The sequence below is a fragment of the Aythya marila genome (assembly GCF_965140915.1).
Source record: "Aythya marila genome assembly, chromosome: 7".
Taxonomy (NCBI): Eukaryota; Metazoa; Chordata; class Aves; order Anseriformes; family Anatidae; genus Aythya; species Aythya marila.
In genome coordinates this window covers 20,823,107-20,841,860 of record NC_139048.1, presented here as the reverse complement: position 1 = coordinate 20,841,860, position 18,754 = coordinate 20,823,107, and the positions used below count along the sequence as shown (strand labels likewise).

Here is an 18,754-nt window from a genome sequence, read left to right as displayed (position 1 = left end):
AGGCAAAAGCTGTCAACGCTGCAGCTGGCTGGTGGAGGAGCAGTGTGAGCAGCCAGGTGTGCCCTGTCCGCCACGCTGTGATGAAAGGGCTTGTGGTGCTCCTCTGGTGCTGCTACTGAAGCCAGAGTTGCCCTTTTGCTTTTAGTGGCTGTATGAAGTGAAATAAGAAATTAATTCGGGGCCTCTTGTCTCAAGGAAGTTGTGACTAGCATTGCTCTTCGAGATGGTTTTGCTTGCCAAAGAGAATTTGTCCATTAATGGAGGGCTTGCTAAAAGAGTCTGCTGGTGTTTAAATCCAAGGGCACGTACTTCCGTAGCTAACAGGCTGAGTAAACAGGTACCTTCCCGGTAGCCTGAAAGCTCCTGTAGTTAGTCACTAAAGCTGTTAAAATGCCTGCCTAAAACCCTGGGGGCTGTTGAAAGAGGAATTGCCTAATCCTTTCCTTGTTTTTCAGCCGTCAAACCTTCTGATGTGCAAGAAACTTTTCAGTATTTAGGGGTTTAGTTGCTACTTGGGTAAATTAGTTGTGTCCATTCCCGTGTTTGAAACGGGAATGTAAATGTGCCTCTGCCCTGCAGAAGTTACTTTACGCAGTTCCTGGCTACAGAATTAGACCCTCATTTTCCAGCACTGAAGTTTCCCTTGAAGCTATGGCCCAGCCCTGCACGCAAACCCCATTGATAGCAAAATGTAGCCTCTTGTGATGTTTATATTATACCGTGTTCGAGCCAAGCTTCTTGAAAAATGTTGTATTTCACAAATACCTCTCCACATTCTTGCCTTGACTTGCATGCAGTTTCCTTCCTCTCCTTCCTACCAGTACCTTCCCATCCAAGCTAACCTCAGACAAATTTTCTAATCTTGGGTCTTGTTTTCTGCCTGGATGGAACAGCAAATGCATGGCTCACTCCCTGACCCTGCCTTGGTTGCTCACTGTCCTGTGGTGAGGAAACAGCACAGAAGTGTAAACTGCAAACACGATGAAGTTTGTCTATTTGCATGCCCACTATTAATTTGTCTGGCAGTTGTTCCTGGGCTTGTTTGACTGTCATGTTTTTGTCTTCTCTTTTCACTGTTTGAATGTCACTCTCTGTTGGAGTCCCTTTTGCTGGAATATAGAGGAGAAACCATGTTATAAAATAAATTTGGATTTCAGCTAGCCACTCCAACACTTGATTCCTGCTTCACATAAACAATACAAGCACATGCAGATATGAGAGAGATATGACGTCTAACCAATCCACCCGACTCATGTCTCGTACCTGTACTTCCCAGCCTTACAGAAATCAAGTTCTGGGTCAGAAATGGGACATAGGTGAGCATTTGGGTGCTTTTCCTCTTTTTCCTGCCATGCTTCAGTACAAGTGCAGACGCTGATGGCAGGAACGTAGGCAGGAGACCGTGGCCAAGAGCTGGGATCGCAGCTCCACGGGTGGTGTGGTGGGACAGGACACATACTGTGCTGGCCCCTCCAGGCAGGGCATCCACAGCAAAGCTGCCTCCTCTTTGCTGGGGCCATAAATGGGTGTTGAGAGAGCAAGTGAGGGGCTCTGTGACAGCTGTTGTAAAGACAAAGGGAAGCTTTGTCCTCCTGGCCTTAGAGGGACAACCCTGCTGGCTATTTAACCTATCTGTTTGGATAACTTTTAAGCTGAATTGAAAGTAAAGCCTGGAGTGACCTTGCTGCTTCCATTTATATCCAGTGACAGACTGGAATGGCAGCAGGCTGGGAATCAAACTGGGGCTTTTTGTCTTGCTATTAAAAAAGGGAGAAAAATCTGGTCAGAAACCCAAATTTGGCTGTGGTAACTAACCCAAGGTGCCTCCCAAGAGCTGGAGACCAACGCGCTCTGCCACCTCCAATGTACCAAGCCAGGGCAATGGGATGAGAGCAAGCACCCAGGGACCTGATGGGAGGTTTCTGCTCTGTGCTCATACACTGGCCTGCTCTGAGATTAAATCCACAGTCTGAAAAAGGCTTTTCGGTGCTTCTGAAATCTGGTAACGCTAACCTGCTGCAAAAGAAAGTACTGCCTGGAAAATACTAGTGAGAATTGGCACCAGGGCTGCCTCATGCTAGAAATCAGCTGAAGTGTTTAATGCTTTCTGAACTGTTCTTTTATCTCCAGCCAGCGTCCACTTGCTTGCAGCCTGGCTGGCAGGGTATTTGATTTCCATGTGCTTTGCTGTGTCCCCTGTATTTCCAGAAGAGGTGAAAACCCAGTCACATGTGATCTGCAAGCATTTCCAAAGAGTAAGGCTTTGCTCTGCTCAGTGGGCTGCTCCCCTCTGTGCAAATACAAGTCTTCAAGTGCAAAAAGCAACCATCTGAGAGGTGTCTGTGACTTTGTTATGCTTGATAGCTGTCATCTGAGTAAAGCTGCTGGTTTCTCTGGCCCCTTAAAGCACTGGTGGCCAGAAGTAAGGTGGGAATGACTGTTTCACACTCACCTGGGGTGTTGTGCATCCAGCAACAGCAGCTGTTGGGGCAAGACAATGATCAGATTGTCATAGAGTTGACCCCATGCAGCTCTTATGTCCGTAGTTGTCAGTCTACGTGTTCTCCAGAGCATCAGATGCCAGGATTTGGGTGAAGTAGGCTGTGGGCTATTGGCGCTGCAGCTGTGCCCACAGGATGCAATAGCCCAGAGGCAAAGGTTTGCTCTGCCTGACTCATGGTGTGTAAAGCCTACCATCAGGTGTGACCTGTGTCTGTGAACTTTCCTGAGAAAGGAGGTACAGCAGGTACAGTACAGCAGGATTCCGTCAAGGCTTCTTCTGTGTAAAGTCCAGAGTGCAATAGCTGCACCAACAGGTAAATAAATGTCCTATAAAAAATCTCTTCCTTGAGTAAGAGTGTTGGCTCCCACCTCCTCCCACTGAGCTACCCTCTGGATGTTAAGCATTAAAATACTATTTATGCAGCAAGTGTCTGGAGTATACACGTGTATCACAGTTAGACTTTTTTGCTTGTTTTTATTTTAAAATGTTCTGACATTGGAGGGCTTTTAGAGAAATGAGGTAGACGAGAATTAATTTACTGTGGGTAGCTCTACACCCTGCTTCTCTACCCCTGTCAGTTTTATAAGCCTTTTCTGTTTAAAGTATCTTTCCAGTTGTCCAGTTAATTCTCAGTGGAAACATTCCTGTTTTGCTAACTAAGAACTTAAACTGTAGCTGGCCCTGGCCCCACAGATATCTGGGAAGAACATCTATCTGCAGTTGCAGAGTCACGAAGTTGCAGGATCTGCTGTCAAAACAGGACATGGCTTTCAAAATTAATCCTAAGAGTTTATCAGCTATCTAGTTGCTGCACCATGCAATGTGTAACATTGAACAATAGGTTTCATTCAGCAATTCTACAGCAACTCGTTCCCTACTATTAAAAAGTTTGCAAAAGTAGCACTGTTTGGTCCCTCCTCGATGCTAGCTGCTCTCTGTATGTCTGAGAAACTTAGGTAGCATGTGTTTCCCATAATATATCTCAAGCAAATCTAAGCTTAATTCTTAATTCTCCCTCACTGCTTGCTTGTCTGCTGTTCTTTGGGGCATAGCAAAACTCCAGAATGATGATGGTAGAAGTGATTGGCTTTGGTCAGAGGTCTTGATTTGTGTTTCAGGCCGCTGTGAGTAATTGGGTCAGACCACAGAGCAGCAAAGGTTATGCAGACTTTCCCTTGGACACATTATGTCGTCTCAGTTCTTAGTCCCATCGCAGACTTTGACCCATTTTTTCATAACTCCCAAACATTTCTGTTTGCTCTGCATGGATACCACTGCATAAATAAGGAAATTCTGGAGACCCAAACCAAGAAACATTTCCGGCAGCTCAACTTCAAGAACAAAATGTTCTCTGTGTATTCAATACAGACAAGAATCGTTCCGTTTCCCTGCTACCCATAAAAGCTGAAACACATAGTAATTTGAATTGTCCCACTTAGTTAAAGGATCTGCATCCCAGGGGTATTTCCAGCTTCTGCTGTTGGGTGACTCCCAGCTCTACTGCCCGGGCTGGAGCCCATGCTTGTTGTGTCGCCAGTGGAGTCCCAAAGGACGAGCCAGGGCAGTCGCTGCTGAGATCCTGTCTTGCTCCAAGGACCTCTTACAGCGTTACTCAGCCATCCGAATTATGTACCTGGAATGAGGCTCTAGTAGGGATTCCCTCTAGTATGGTAGTGCTGCATACAAAATTCTGGGGGAGGTGTTTTTAGCTGATGAACTCCAAACCCTTTAATAACAATAATGTTGCTCTGTGATGGAAGTAGGTTAACTATTGAAAATTCATGTGTTGCAGGACAGAATCAAAAGTCTGGTCACCACTTGTAAATGAAGAGGGGAAGACGCATCCTTATAAGATGAATCTGGCCTCCCAGCCCCAGGTAAGTAAGAGTATCTGCATGATCCTGTTCCCGCTTACTCCTGGCTGGCTTTGGAGCAGTTTCTGGCCTGATCCTCCAAGGAGTCAAGCATGTGTCACTCCGCTGGTCACACTGGGGGCAGCGCGTGCCCCTTACCTCCCTTGGAAACCTGCAGAGACAGACAGACAGACATGGTCAGAGCTAGTCGGATACCTCGCCACAGGTAAGCTGCTTGGGACGGATGTGGTGTCTCCTGCCATGTGCATGCTCACACCTGTCACAGGGTGCACAGAAGGCACTGTGGAGGTGTGGCTCAATAAATCATCACTACCGTTGCAAAGCCTGTTGATTTTCATAGATAAGAAAGGTCTCAAGAGGAGAGTAAAGTGATTTGCAATGTTTTCTGGTTTTGCTTCTCTTTTTTTTCCTCTTACTAATAGACTCTTATCAGCAGTCTAGCCCTGGAAAAAGTAGAAGAGAAATATATCAGCCTTCTATATTTTTATCTGTGTGGCAGATCTTGCAACTCCTTTCTAGGAGATTGGTTCTGTAAACAGTTGGTAGCCTTGCTTCATCGGTCTGCTGCCTCTGTCAAGTAAACGTGGTAATAACAGTGACCTGTGCAAGGGCATTGCCTGGGCTAGGCTCGGAAGATTACACTGCAGAAATCTACAGCTGTGCTAAAATCAAAGACATTGCTCTGGATTTCACTGGGGTAATGACTTGGATTCTGGCCCTAGCGCATTCCCCCTGTGAGTCTTTCTAGCAAAATGAGTAAAGAGAAAAATAGTTTGACTCTGCGATTAATTAAGTGCTAATATGTCTGTTTGGGATGGAAAGGACCTGAACTTAAAGTAGCATGTGTGCAGCAATGCCCAGCCCAGACCTTGGCTTGGGATCGATCCATGCTCCTTTTCACACCAAGCTGCTGTGTGTTACTTGGCTTGAGAGCATGGTGCTGCGTTCTGCAGGTATTTCATGACTTAGCCAAGGCACAGTGCGAGACTGAGCTGTTTGGACTTAGGTTGGGCTGGGGCCCTGCAGTGACACTTGCCTGTGACACTGTTGAGCTGGGATCTGCTCTGTGTCTTCTGCTCCGAAGATGCTCTGCTGCAAACATCAAGACTGTGGGGCCAACTCTTGGCAAAGGAGTGCGGAAGAGGCTCCCCTGCAAGGCTGCAGAGGGCTGTTTAAACAGCATGTTTTGGGAAAGTGGATAACCCACAGCCTTTGAAAATAACCTCATCTAGTGCTCTCATAAAAGGCAAAGATAGCTCAGTGCCCTGCTGGTGCTTCATCTTGGAACACAACAGAATTTGTCTTGGTGCTTCGTAAAACCCAGTGCTGGCTGGTGAATCTAACTGTGCAGCTGCTTTATGGCACAATTTCACTGCTCACTAAATCTCCCTGAAGCACTCTATTTTGAATAGAACCAGCAGTGAGTTTCTCCAGAACTCAGTGTTGAAGGGCTCCAAACACCAACACACAAAGAAAATTCATGCTTCTGAAGTGCAACTCAAGCAACACTACAGGGCAAAGGAAGAGGTGGTCCAGCCACAGTGTCTGTGCCTGTTGTCAGCTGAAGCAGAAACTTCACCTTGACCTGTAGAAATCAAAGTGAGAGCCTTCAGTGGCTTTGAGTATGTGTATGTACTGCAGCCCTGCTTCTCCTGAGTGATCCTTGGATCAATGTTGGCAGAAATCAGGAAGAACTAGACGTAGAAATCACATGATGCCTGGGTCTGAACAGAGATAAGAGCTGGAGCCCAAAAATCTAAACCTAGGCAACCAACCTGATAAGGACCTGTGTTCATTTCAATGTGCTCATCAGAACTAAGTGAGAAAAAGCCCTGTAAAAGCATCCTCTCCTACAGCTTTTTGCAGGTCCTTACCATGGTGCGGGGCTGGATGGGACCCTGAGTACTGGGGGAGGCAGTGGATGTCCCTGCTTAGACCCCTCCAGCCTGGAGGCAGCTTCTTAGCAGGAGAGGATTCAGCAGGAGACCTCACCCTGGACCAAGACCCTAACCTAGGCATTAACCAGAATTTAGCTAAATGTTCGCCCTTTCTCCCACCCTGGAATTAAACATGGGGCACTATACATGCCAGGAGGAACTTAACTTGGCTCACGAAGCTGAGTTACCTGCTGCAAGGCACCTGCTGCCGCAGCCCCCCTGCCACCAGCCACTGCACCACCACCACCCCCTTTTTCCCCCAGTCCAGCCTAGGTCACTGGACAGACATCTGCCACTGGTCAGACATTACACACAGGCTATTTTAATCCCCTGATATCACCTCTTACTTTAACTCATTTACTCTGGCATGTTTAACCCTAATCAATAGTTCTTCTTTAGTCAGCTGTCCTCGGGGGCACTTCAGAGTGCTGGCTGCATATGAGTCAGCCCTTGACTGCCTGGGGGAGCCTGCTGCAACTCTGGAAGAAACAAGGGTGTGAGGAACTAATCTTAACTCTTGTCTTTGGCTTGCAAGTCATGCTTTGCTTCCTAAAGTCCGAGTAAAGGGCATCACAAAGATCAGACGGCACAGGATTCATCAATAGCCCTGGCTGCAGGGTGCATTCCTGTTAAACCCTAGCCTTAGCCCTACCCCTGGCTCTGGCTCTGGCTGCTATGTAGATACCCTGATGCTGCCAGCTTGCAAGTGTGATATGACTGCATCTGTGATACCCACCCTTAACTGACCTCAGCAGAGAATTTGGAGAGAAACTGACTGTAGCAAGATTCCTGTTACAAACCTTGTGTCTAAGCAGGGACCCCTGTTTTAGTCTGGCACTAGGAGCCACCTGTTGCCTGAAAATTAGGCTCTGAGCCCTTGTTATGGTTGATACTAGGAGAAATTTATTTCCTGGTGTAAAAGCAACCCTGGTGTCAAGATCAAACCTGGTGTCAAGCTCTCATAGAACTCTTGCCTTTCTTCCCTTTATTTTGAAAACAAAGCCAGTTAAGTCATCTGTGGTGGCCTATGTGAGTGGTTCTTGCTGGTGCGTGGAGCATGGGGCTTTCCTTCACGTGGGTGTGGACTGGAGCAGAGGAATTTAGCAGTGTGAGCTGTTCGGCTCATGTCTCCAAACCACAAGCTGCCATTTACCCTTCCTGCTCCACAGTGCCTGAACATCCTAGTCTGCTGTGCCAAGGGAAAGTGGCATGAACACCACCAAGTGTTAAGGTGTGCTCATTTTTTTTTTTTAATGTACACCCATTTCCTTTTTCAGTAGCTGACTGCAGCAGGGAAGGTTTAGTGGTGAGGGCTGTCTGCTCGCAGCATGATGTCAGCGCAGCGTGCTGACTTCTGCCAGATCCGTGGTGAGCCCTTGGCCACGTTTCTCTGGGGCTGCATCTTTGCAGCATGCCCAGAGCCCTCAGCCAGGCTTGCTGCAAAGCAGCAGCAGCATGCAGAAGGTGCTGTGCCTCTATACCAGTGTGGCAAACTGGTAGGAATTTCCCCACAAAGGTGCCGATCTCATTTCACAACAGAACTGTTAGAAGTTGTGAGTGGAGCTGACTCTTCGAAGGCAGTGCTGTCTGAGCTATTTAGTTTTTTTTCTAGCTGCCTCGCCAGTGAAAACAACCCATGTGCTTTCCTTGGCAGCTGCCTTATACAGAGCACTTATTAATTCACTTACCAAAGAAAATAAGACATACTGAGTCCAAGTAGTTCATTTATGGCCTGATCCAGGGTCCTCTGAAGATGTTTCTCATAGTTTTCGCACACAGCCCTTTGCATGCAGAAACATCATCATATATGTAAATAGAGTTACTGCAGACTCAAAAAAAAAAAAAAAAAAGTTTTAAAGCCTTTGCTGAAGAGATCAGGCTGCAATTATTCAAATAAGTTCCCCACTTTCTTAAAATGAGGTTCTGTTTGATGTTGCTCCCAAAATTCACCATCTAAACTGAAACTTCTCACAGCATTTGTCCACCTTTTTTTCCTGTTCCCATTTTATTTGTGCAGTTAAATAACTTAAGTCTTTGTAAATGATCTTACAAAAGAAATTATTTTTTTTTTGTTTGTCAAGAACTCTATGACTAAATAGACATTAAGATCTCTGCTTCCACATGTTTTACTATTTGAAATAGGCTTTTTGTTTACTGCTGTAGTCCTGTTAGAGGCTGATACTTGGTGAAATGCTGCGTCTGTCTGTGGAAGTATTTTCCCTTACTTGGAATGCAACTTCAAGATACTTCTAAGGGCCTTTGGAAAAAAAAAAAAAAAAAGACATTCCACAACCTCCCATGCATTCCCCAAAGTCCTGAATCCTAAGACTGACTTCATTGTCTGTGCTGATCTTTGCAAATGAAAGAGCTACAGCCTTATTATTGTTTCATTACCATTATCTTTATCTTTCTAAATTAATTTAAACCGAGGCAAGAGTGATGACAAAATCACATTTCATCAAAAGGTGCAGCAGCCTGTCAGTAGTGATGGCTCAGGGGCTGAACAAGCTTTGTTTTGGATGTGGCTATGGTTACATCAGGGGAAGGAAATGACGAGACTTCTTCGTATATTTACTCAATTATTTCACTTGCACTTCTCACCCACATCATGAGGGCGATCACTCAGTGTCATTTTCCCATCAAGAGCTTTTCCTCACCGTGGTGGGAAAGATTAAAATAATGTCTGCCTGTCCCTTCTGCTTTTTTTGATAAAAATGATTGAAATGAGGGAGAACAACTTATTCTGGTGACTAAGGTGATTTCAGTTCTTGTGGCACTGGCCAGAGATGAGGATAACTTGGAACTGCCACACTCTGGTAACCTGGCCTGGGCATTAAGCTCCAGAGCCATGGGCTGCTGTGCGTGGCTGTGTTGCCCGTTGGTAAAATGAACCATAAAACTTGTTATCCCTCAGGCTGTGCCAGATTTAGGCTCTCTGGGAGAAGATTTGTCTTTTTCCTGTGTTTGTACGACACTGAGGTCAATGGGGCCGAGGTCTCTGTTTGCTCTGGGTGAGCTCATGTAGGAAGTGAGCCGAGAGAAACCAGTTTTGAGGGTGGTCAACACCAGGACTGTCTTCAAAAAAAGCTGAAAGCTCTCGGTTTGACACCACCTCTTTTTAACCGCAAAAGATACGGGCTTTTAAACTCAAGAATGCTCTTTAAAAAAAAAAAAAAAGAGAGAGAGAGAGAGAGAAATAACATCCAGACGTAGCCAGGGGAGTTCTGGAGGTGAATCATGGTACTTGTGGGATGGCAGGAACAGACAGCTGCTTCTGTCCTCCCGAGGCTTCTTGAGAGAGTGCCTGCCCTGTCCCTGTCCCCGTCCCCATCGCCATCCTTGCCGAGTGATGTCATTGTTTCCGCCTTGTGTATTTTATCTCCTTGGATACTGGGAAGGCTGGGGCTATAGAAACTGGGTGTGTGGCTGGCCTGGCCTTTGATAAGGCCTTGCATGCGTGGGCAATGTATGAAGCAATAGGTATATAAAGTAACAAAGTATGGTGACCCGCTGTTTTCAGTTAAAAGGCGTTACCGCATGGATGTGGAATGCTTTGGGGACTCGGAGGGAGAGGATGTGGGAAGCCAGCCTTGTTGTTTTACCCCCCTACAATAACAAAGCCCCAGACCCTTACTAATTTCTAATCAGATTTCAAAGCATTGCAGAAGATTTTTTCCATAGCTGAAAAAACCCCAAACAATAACAGAGGGAGAGGTGAAAATGAAGGCATTTCTCCTTGCAGCTGCAGCTGGTGGGATGCAGCATCAGCTAGAGCTTGCCGTGAAGATGTCCTCTGCAGAGGTGTTGCTGTGTTTTGCTGATGTGCTCCATGGGCATGATGCAGCTTTCACTCCCTGCACGGCCTTGCGAGGGCAAGGACGGGGCTGGGCAGTTTGGCTGCCGGTCTCTGCTCTCCTTCCCCACCCAGAGCATGACTGGAGCGCTCTCCTTTGCTGAGGTTTGGTCAGGGGCCCATTTTCTTCGAGCTGAGTAAACAGTTGGACTGAGAAACGTTTAATCGTGTTTCCTCTTGGCGTGGCTCTCGAGGCGCACGCGCTGGCATCGTCTGCCCCGAGCCTCCGTTTCTGCAGCCCGGTGAGGTCGACAGCTTGGCTGGCTTGCTGCACTGCTCTGGGGCCTGCAGGGCTGCTGTTGCTGAACTTGCTGGGTGCTTTTTTTTTTTCTCAATTTGTACCATAAAATCAGAGCGAGTCCCTTGAGCTCCACTGACACTATGACCTGGAGCTTCAGGCAGTGCCTCAAGTGGCCTTCAGTCATGATTCAGCATCTGAGATGAGTGGCAGGGGAAGCAGCCAGCCATGCCACCAGAGCAGGCACAGCCGAGGGGATTTCACAGGCTCGGGCGTCCCCGAGCGTGGCCTGGTGCGAGCGGGAGGAAGGGGCCATTGTTCTCCCAGATAATTCCCCATGACGCTGGCGCGGTAGGAAATGCTGAGCCGCTTCCTGCCCCGGCACAGGGACGTTGTCCCCGTCCCCGCAGCTGGCACCGAGGTGGCTGGTGGCTCCCTGCCCAGAATAGGCTGCCCCAAAATCCCATCCGGCAGGAGACCTGTGCATATGAACTAGAACCAGGGTCCTACGAACTTCGTTGGTTGTGTGGCTTCTTTTCTCCTTGAAAGCCCATGTCACTTTGAAAGGAAAGCAAGACAGGACTGCTCTAAATTCAGAAGCTTGCTGGCAGAGATGTCTGTGCAGTTGCTGGTGGGTTTTACCCTGGTCTGCCACCCTCCAGCCACCATGAAGACACAGTTCAGGAAAGTATTGGCCACACTCCTCTGTGCTATGGGGAAAGAAAGAGCAGGTCAAGCCCTGCATTTCCATGTGTCTGACTGCTGGCTCGCCTCCGCGAGCAGAGCATCGCTTGCTGTGCTCTTGCAGGCTGTGCTCCCGCTGGGGATGCTGCACATGATGCCTCTTTCCCCCTCTTGGGTTGGTTCTGGAAGATCTGCAGCTGCAGAGATGCTGCAGACCCCAAACATTTCAACTGCCTAAATCTGGCACTGCCCCCACGCAAGTACACGCAGCATCCCGGTGGTTTTGTGCTAACGTTTTTTTTGCTTGCCTGCTGGTGGTCAGGTGCTTGGGAGTGCCACATTTCTGACTTTTTTTTTTCCAGTGTTAAATCAGAGATCCTCACATAAACAAATGATCTCAGGAGCTGGGACTTTCACAAAACTAATGCCCAACACAGGGCCTGGTTGGCAAGTCTGGCAAATCACTATGTAAATATATTTGACAGTGAGAAGAAGTTATCTTTTCATCTTGGTTTTGGTACATGAAAGCACTTGTTCTTTGCAAATTCCTTCCACAGCTCAAGCAGAAAAAGCAGCACAGCACGACAGGAAGCACTGGAGAATTTGGATTATCCAAACGCCCTTTATAATGTTATTGCTCTTGCAATATTGTCTGTAGGCTCTCAGGTTACAGACCTACATTCTTCCTGAGATGGGATTTTTCTAACCTAATCTTCAGACACCACCTTCAGCCCAGCTATCTGTATTTAAGCTATTTTAAACTGCCTTAAAGTCTCCTGTGGGCCTTATCCATGAGTGCTGCTACAGATGACACTTCTGGAAGCTTCATTTATGGACTTGGTTGCCATTACACAACAGTGGGCCACAAGTGGGCCAAAATCCCCAGTGTGGCTTCTGTGCCCAAGCACAACTTGCAGTTCGTGGAGTCAAGGCACTAACATGATTTCAGTCTCTTTTCTCCATCTGGCTGCCTATTCTCTCAACGCTTGTAGGAGCTTAACCATCCTTCACAGAATCACAGAATTTCTAGGTTGGAAGAGACCTCAAGATCATCGAGTCCAACCTCTGACCTAACGCTAACAGTCCCCACTAAACCATATCCCTAAGCTCTACATCTAAACGTCTTTTAAAGACTTCCAGCGATGGTGACTCCACCACTTCCCTGGGCTGCCTGTTCCTTGAGGCCTATGTCACTCTGTCACAGTGATCTGGGCTTGGCTGACAGATTCAGAAGTCCTTGGTGGGGTGGAAACACGCCCACATGCATACAAAGCATGTAATTGAGATGCCTTACTTCCTTAGGAAACCAGATCCTTAAAAAAAAAAATACCCTAAATGACTTCCCTTTCTGTAATTCTTGGTTAGTAGTTAAATGTTTCCATAATACAGATTGTGACATGATTTAAACTTTGAGCCTATGTGACCTAAAGTATAACCCCTTTGTCCTAAAACTCCTGCCTCTGTCTTTCATTAAACCAACTGCTCATACACACAGCATATCCTCTCTCCGGCTTGCGGCCTCTGAATAGAGTTCTAACATGTGCGCTTAATGCTGATAAAAGAGCACTGATACTTTTCCCCATGGTGTGATTTACATGCTGAAGTAATGATTATTTTTTGCTAATATCCACAGTTTCTGCCATGGGAAAGACTATTTTTATGAGCCCTGTTATGTGCTTTGAATGAGATTGTAACAAAGAGAGATTAGCTAATTACTCCAGTGTCTTTCTTCCTTCGGTGTGTGGGAAAGTTTTGTGGCTGACTTCCATTTGTGTTAGCCAAAAAGCCGTGGGAGAGCAGTCCTGCCACCCCACACCTGAACTTCTCGAGCTGCCCTACTGATTTCAAATGGTTTGTGACTCATGAGTGAGTTTGGACCTACACTGCTCTTCTGTAAGGGGTCCTGTGCTGCACATGATGTGTGCCATGGAGCACGATGACTCCCAGCTGTAAGTTTGGGAAGGCAAGCCAGCTGCAGAAGGAAATCTGGGGGCATATAAGTGATTTAAAGGAAAATCTGTAGGAGAATTTAGTCATACTTGTTTCTAACGAGTGTTTATTCTGTAACTATAGCTCTATCAAACAAGTGCCGTGAGACGTTCAAAGGGCAGCGAAGGCTCACATCGTGGCTGTCGAAGTCAGTGTGTGTATGGAGTGGGAGGGAAACCGGTTGTGGTAATTAGGGCTGGAAGCTGGGAGCCCAGCATGCTGAGAAGGGCCCTGTTTCATCCTGTGCCATTGGGCGTTAGCCCTGTAACGAAGCCATTCCCAGCCTCTGGCTGGAACATTTCAAAATGCACATTTTGGTGCCATCTGTTTGCCCTGGCTATTTCAGCTTCTGCTGTGAACTTTCTTCTGCCTCCTCTCTTGAGGCCCCATTAAGCTCACCTTGCTTTGGTCAAGGAGGAACAAGACCTGGCTGTCCTTAGCTCTGCCCCAGGGCTGCAATTCCCAGACTCTGAACTAGAGCCGGGGTTACAAAATTTCCCCTTTTTGTTAGCGATTTGGAAGAGTCTCGTGTCACGTCTAATTTAACTTGGATTTGGCCACTAAAGTATCCACTAATGCCTCTGGAAGCCTCTGGTTTGCTGTAAACCCAGAACATCTGGGTGATTTCTGGTACTAAAGAAGTCTCTGGTCTTGTCAAGGCATTTAGCTGTCACTGCCTCTGGACAATGCTTTGTTTAACAAGGATCATCTTCCCACCTTTACTGTGGCAATTTCTTGTCCAGAGAGAACAAAGTTGTTCATGAAAGACAGCTGTGAACTCCTGTCTCCAACGAAGGCACAGACATACTCCAGAGCATTTGTAGCCATGACAAATCCCTTCTTTTAGGCTGCCACTGAAGAGTGTTCCTCCTTCTGCCCCTCATCTCCACTTTCCCATAGAATTCCTGCTTCCAGAAATTGCAAAGAATACTTACAATCTGTAGTCTCATGTGAGAAGGTGGGTCTGTGGTTTGCAGAGCTCCCAAACATGTGACAGTTGGAGCTAATTGCTCTGGCAATATTTCTGAGCTCTTTCATTCCTGGCGCATCACCTCCAAAACCTCCTAAGTGCCAGCCCAAGGAAGGGTATGTTGACTAACCAGGAGGGGACGGGGACCCTGCTGGTGTCTGGAGGACCCTCGCCAGCTTCGGTGGTCTGGTCTGGGGTGGTGTGAGCCGCAGGTGACACCACGTGCCTTGCAGCAGCTGCTCGCACCATGCTGCCCGCCACATCCCACCCGCACGCCTGAGCACCTCTGATTTGTGCCTTTGCTCCTTTGCATGCAGGAAATAAGGCACATAGGAAGCGCACACAACCGGAGCGCGGTCCCCTTCACTGCTGCCACGGCTTCTGCCCCCAAAGTGATCACTGCTCAGTACAACAGCCCGGCGGGCCTCTACTCCTCAGAAAACATCCAGACCTTCAACAATGCCGTGGAGTCAAAGACATCTCCCGGGGCCCCCGAGCCTAGCAAGCCGTAAGTATTGCCCTCACCTCTCCCTCCCTGCCTGGCCCGGGGGAGGCTCGCTGGCAGGGTCCCGGTTTAACCCAAAAAGCTCTCTTTCAGGACAGAGGCAGCAGCAGACGTGGCACCCAGGGGCAGGGCTCAGAGGAGCAGGGAGCGTTTCGTGCGGTGCGGGAATGAAATTAACGCTCTTGTGTTTCTTTGTTTAGCAGAGACCGACGCAGTTTCCGCGTGCGTTCAGCATGACATACCAGCCCTCTGGTCTGAACAGGTGCCTGACAGCTTGTTATGAGCGCTTTGTACACTCAGTGTCTTGTTTTGGCTGTGTGGGCAGTGCAGGGCAGGAAGGGTACGGCTAGCGCAGGAAGCACGTCCGTCCGTCCCAGCTCCCGTCTGGCCCAGCGTTCACAGACAGGCTTGGATCTTTCTATTTTTATTATCAAACTCAGTTTGTCACACGAGTTTTAAAAAGTAGTTTAAGCTTTTATACCTGTATGGGACTGAAAATGGTCCCAACCTTGAAAGGTTTGTGGTTGCACCTAGGCTTTGCCAAGACCAGGGCTTTTTCCCAGAAGTCCAAGGTTCCTTTTTTTTTTTTTTTTCTTTAATAGAAGCTATAAACCAGAAGCCAGGAGCTTTCTGAAATCTTTCTGGCTGTGTTGCTGAACTGCCCCAAGTCTCTGTATAGCAGTACCAGGCTGCCTGGAAGACTTTGGCTACTTCTAAAACAAAAGCTGCAAGATCCCTGCTTTTGGAGATATTTGACTAAATTTCTCACTTGTGACTAAGGAGACAAAAGTAACTTGAGACACTGCTTTTGCAGGGTACAAAGTGTGGTTTAATACAAGCATGGAAAGTTTTCTCGGCTGAAACCAGTTTCTTGCCCAGCAAGCAGCATGGGCTCTTCTGGGCAGAGCAATGGTGCTGCAGCTGGTGGACAGGGTAATGGGTATTCACTCCTCATTTGCTTCTGGTAGACCTCAGTGGCCTCATTCAAGAGCTGAGTCAAGGCAGAGCAGGGACAAGGGAAATCTGGCTTTGTGTTAACCTGCTGGGACCACTTGGCAGTCAAATTCCACCTCTGGACTAGCCTAGAGTCCCCTCCAGTTGAGAGTGCTCCCTGGAAGCCAAGACTATTTGACAATTAATTTGTCAGTGAGGCTAATAAGTTGTAGGGTTTGGTCTCAGAGCAGAGGGGGAGGGCAGGACAAAGCCATACCACTGAGCATGGCCATTTTGGTATTGGACTTGATATTGCTGCTCAGTGGGCTGCCCAGGCCAGCTTTGGGTAGGGCAGAAGTGAAAGTGTCATGCCTAGATAGCGGGACCATGGATTCGTGCTCACCCCTGCTGCCGTCTTCATTGCTTTTGTAAGTGGAGTGGCTGCATTTTGCTTTGTGTGTGGACACACCTGGAGTGTGAGATTGGTGTCCCAGCATCAGCTAGAAGTTTTTAATGTAAAGCGATATATTCAGTGGTGTATCCCTCCGGCACAAGCAATAGGTGGTGTTCTGTTTATGTCACTTGGTGTATTTGGTTTAGCTCTTCATTAACTACTTCCTTCTTTCCCTTTCTTCCTCCTCTGCCACTTTCGCTCGATTCCACCACATAAAAAATAAACACCTCAAACAAACACAACTCGCACTGCCCATCCCATGTGGGCACCCGTGCCTGCAGCCGCCCATCGCCGACGAGCGCGCAGCAGGCTCCCTTCGCCACCGTCTATAACCCCCTGCAGTCGCCCGGCATGGAGCCGCAGCGCAGGCTCAGCCCCTCCAGCCAGGTCCGCGTGGGGCCGGAGCAGTTGAAGCACGCGGCCCAGGTCTGCCCCAAAAGCCCCGTGGAGGTGGAGGTGCCAGGACTGAAGGTGCTGCACGTGCAGTTCAATTCTCCCCTGCAGCTCTATTCGCAGAGCAACATCCTGGATTCCCTGCAGGGGCAGATCTCCTCTGTCAGCCCCGATTTCCCCAGGTAACCTGCCTGCTGCCTCTGCGGCCAGCGCAGCGCATCCACTCATCCGCATCTTGGTGTCCACGAGTGCCTCGTCCCCGTCTGTGGCTCACAGCATTGGTGGTCACAAGAAACCAGCGGTTACATTTCGCCTTCCCAAGGGCAGTGCATGACACCATGGGAGCTTTCTCTGCATCGTGTCTGTGTCCAGCGCCATGATGAGCACCAAAACATCATTTCAGCCTGCCCACGTGTCTGTTACTCCATGCAGCAGGGAGCTCGGTGGTTTTCCTGGAGGAGTTGCTTGCAGCAGACAGATTTGGGGGTGCAGGGCATCTTATCCTGAAAGCTAGTCATTCTCCTGGACCAAAAGGGCTGTTGCTGGGTGCTGCTGCACATCTGCACAGTGAGCTGTGGCTTTCCTTTCTTTGTCTGTGCCACAGGTGTGCACTGGCCTGTGAGGAGTGTTTCATTTCTGCGTGATGCAGGTGCCCACAGGTCTCCCTCTTTGGCTGATAATGCTCCAGAGTTTAGCACAGCCGAGGTGGGACCAGGTGTGTGAAGGAACCAGGCTCTTGGGGCTCTTTTTGCCCATGAGAGGATGCTTGATGTGCTCTGAAGGCTGCAGGACCTGGGGAGAGCCTCAGCACCACAAGGCCTTTGGGCTCTTTGGTGGTTGCTCTTTGTGGCGGTTTGGGACCGTGCCTCTAAATGACAGCCCATGGGGTTTTACAGGGAGGACTTTGGTATTGAGACATGAAGCACAAGGCACACTCTGCCATCTTGTGGGATGGCTCCAGCCAGAGCTGGACTGTTCAGAGGAGGTGAACCTTCAGTAGTTCCCCCGCACATTACCGAGCGTCTTGCTGCTGTATGGCCAGGGAGCTGCTTGTCTTCATCCCGTGTGTTTGACTCATAGCTCCTTGGCTGCTCCCAGTCCTCTGTGGCCCCTGGGCACCCACGGCCAGGCTTTGCCATTTGACAGCAGCCAAGTGATAATGGGAAGCTGTGGATTTGCTCCCACGTTGTTTCTCAGCCTAGTTATTTGCAGCAAGTCACTGCTCGGGCCTGTGGTCAGTGCTGAGCTCTCCAGGAGCTGGCACACTGCTGGCTGTCTTTTGCTGTGCCAGAGAGCTGATGCCTGCTAACAAAGGAGCCCCAGGCATCAGCAGTTTTTTTGTGGCACAGGCAAGTACGAAACCTTCCTGAAGCCTGGCTTTAAGACCCCTGTAAACTTTACAAAATGTGCTAACATAAAATAGTAAAATCGCATTAGTAATGAATATGCTGTGCTTCCCTGAAGATGCTGTACAAGGCTGTCTTTGTGGCTTTTATTACCATTTTCCTGCCAATTTTCAAAGTTCAGTAATCCAGCATTATTCCTTCAGTGTTGCAAGTTGCCTGGGGCAGAACCAGTGAAATCCAGCAACAGTTGCTGGAGTTTGAAGTCCAGTAAAGGTGGCTGAAGCTGTCCCCTGCAAAATTGCTGTGTCAGGGTACTCCTGTGCTTGAGCAAGGACGCCAGCTTGTGGTGTTTGCTGCAGGTGGAGTGCCTGGGTGACAGCAGGTACCATGCGTCTGCTGACATAGGGATACTTGTTATCCTGCATGCTCTACATTCATTTGTCCCTGCCCATTCTAAAGATGTACTTGTATGTGCTTTGTTTAGATTTTCTTCAAGTAGTGCAGCCTTCTGCCCTGACACATGGAGGTGTTTCACTCTCTAGGGTTTGAGGTTTTTTTAATGTAGCTTTTCTGAAGTCTTGTACATGCAAGTGTATCTATCTGGGAGAGCTGATCTGTATGTTTTGCACACTATCACAATGCATGGTTGAAATGTGATGGCTCTGTTTGACTCTTGTGCTCGTTAAGATGACTTAGCCTTTGCTTTTCGAATGCATGTTTGTGAAACGTTCTCGGTATGCACACTGTAAGGACAGGCTTCTTGTCCAATGTTTTTGTAGGTAGACAGAGTAGAGGCAGTATATCAGTTTATGTAAGAGGAATGTAATATGGAGCATGTATTCATTTGGGATAACTTGGGCCATTTTCTGTGTAATTGAAATATTATTTTATATCAAGTGAGACACTTCAGTAAACGAGATTCTGGCTTCAAGAGTTCAACTACTTGCAAGTCTAATGTGCTTCCTGCTCCAGTGAGAATTACTGAAGATGGAAACACTTTATGAACTAATTGTTTATGGAAATAGCATTGTATAGCATGTGCAGTGATTATACCTCTGATGCTTGGAGAGTTCAT

General features: G+C 48.0%; 1 protein-coding gene across 2 annotated transcripts in view; it reads left to right on the top strand.

Moving 5' to 3' along the window:
- The window catches only part of PDLIM1 (PDZ and LIM domain 1), a 40,443-nt gene that overhangs the window by 14,840 nt on the left and 6,849 nt on the right, over positions 1-18,754 (top strand). The window contains exons 3-4 of one of the 2 annotated variants that reach the window (XM_082764352.1): positions 4,296-4,380; positions 14,754-14,815. In XM_082764352.1, the coding sequence (XP_082620478.1) occupies positions 4,296-4,380; positions 14,754-14,815 (147 nt within the window). Of the gene's footprint in view, positions 1-4,295; positions 4,381-14,365; positions 14,557-14,753; positions 14,816-18,754 lie in introns of both variants that reach the window. The other variant, XM_082764351.1, reaches the window with a different exon arrangement.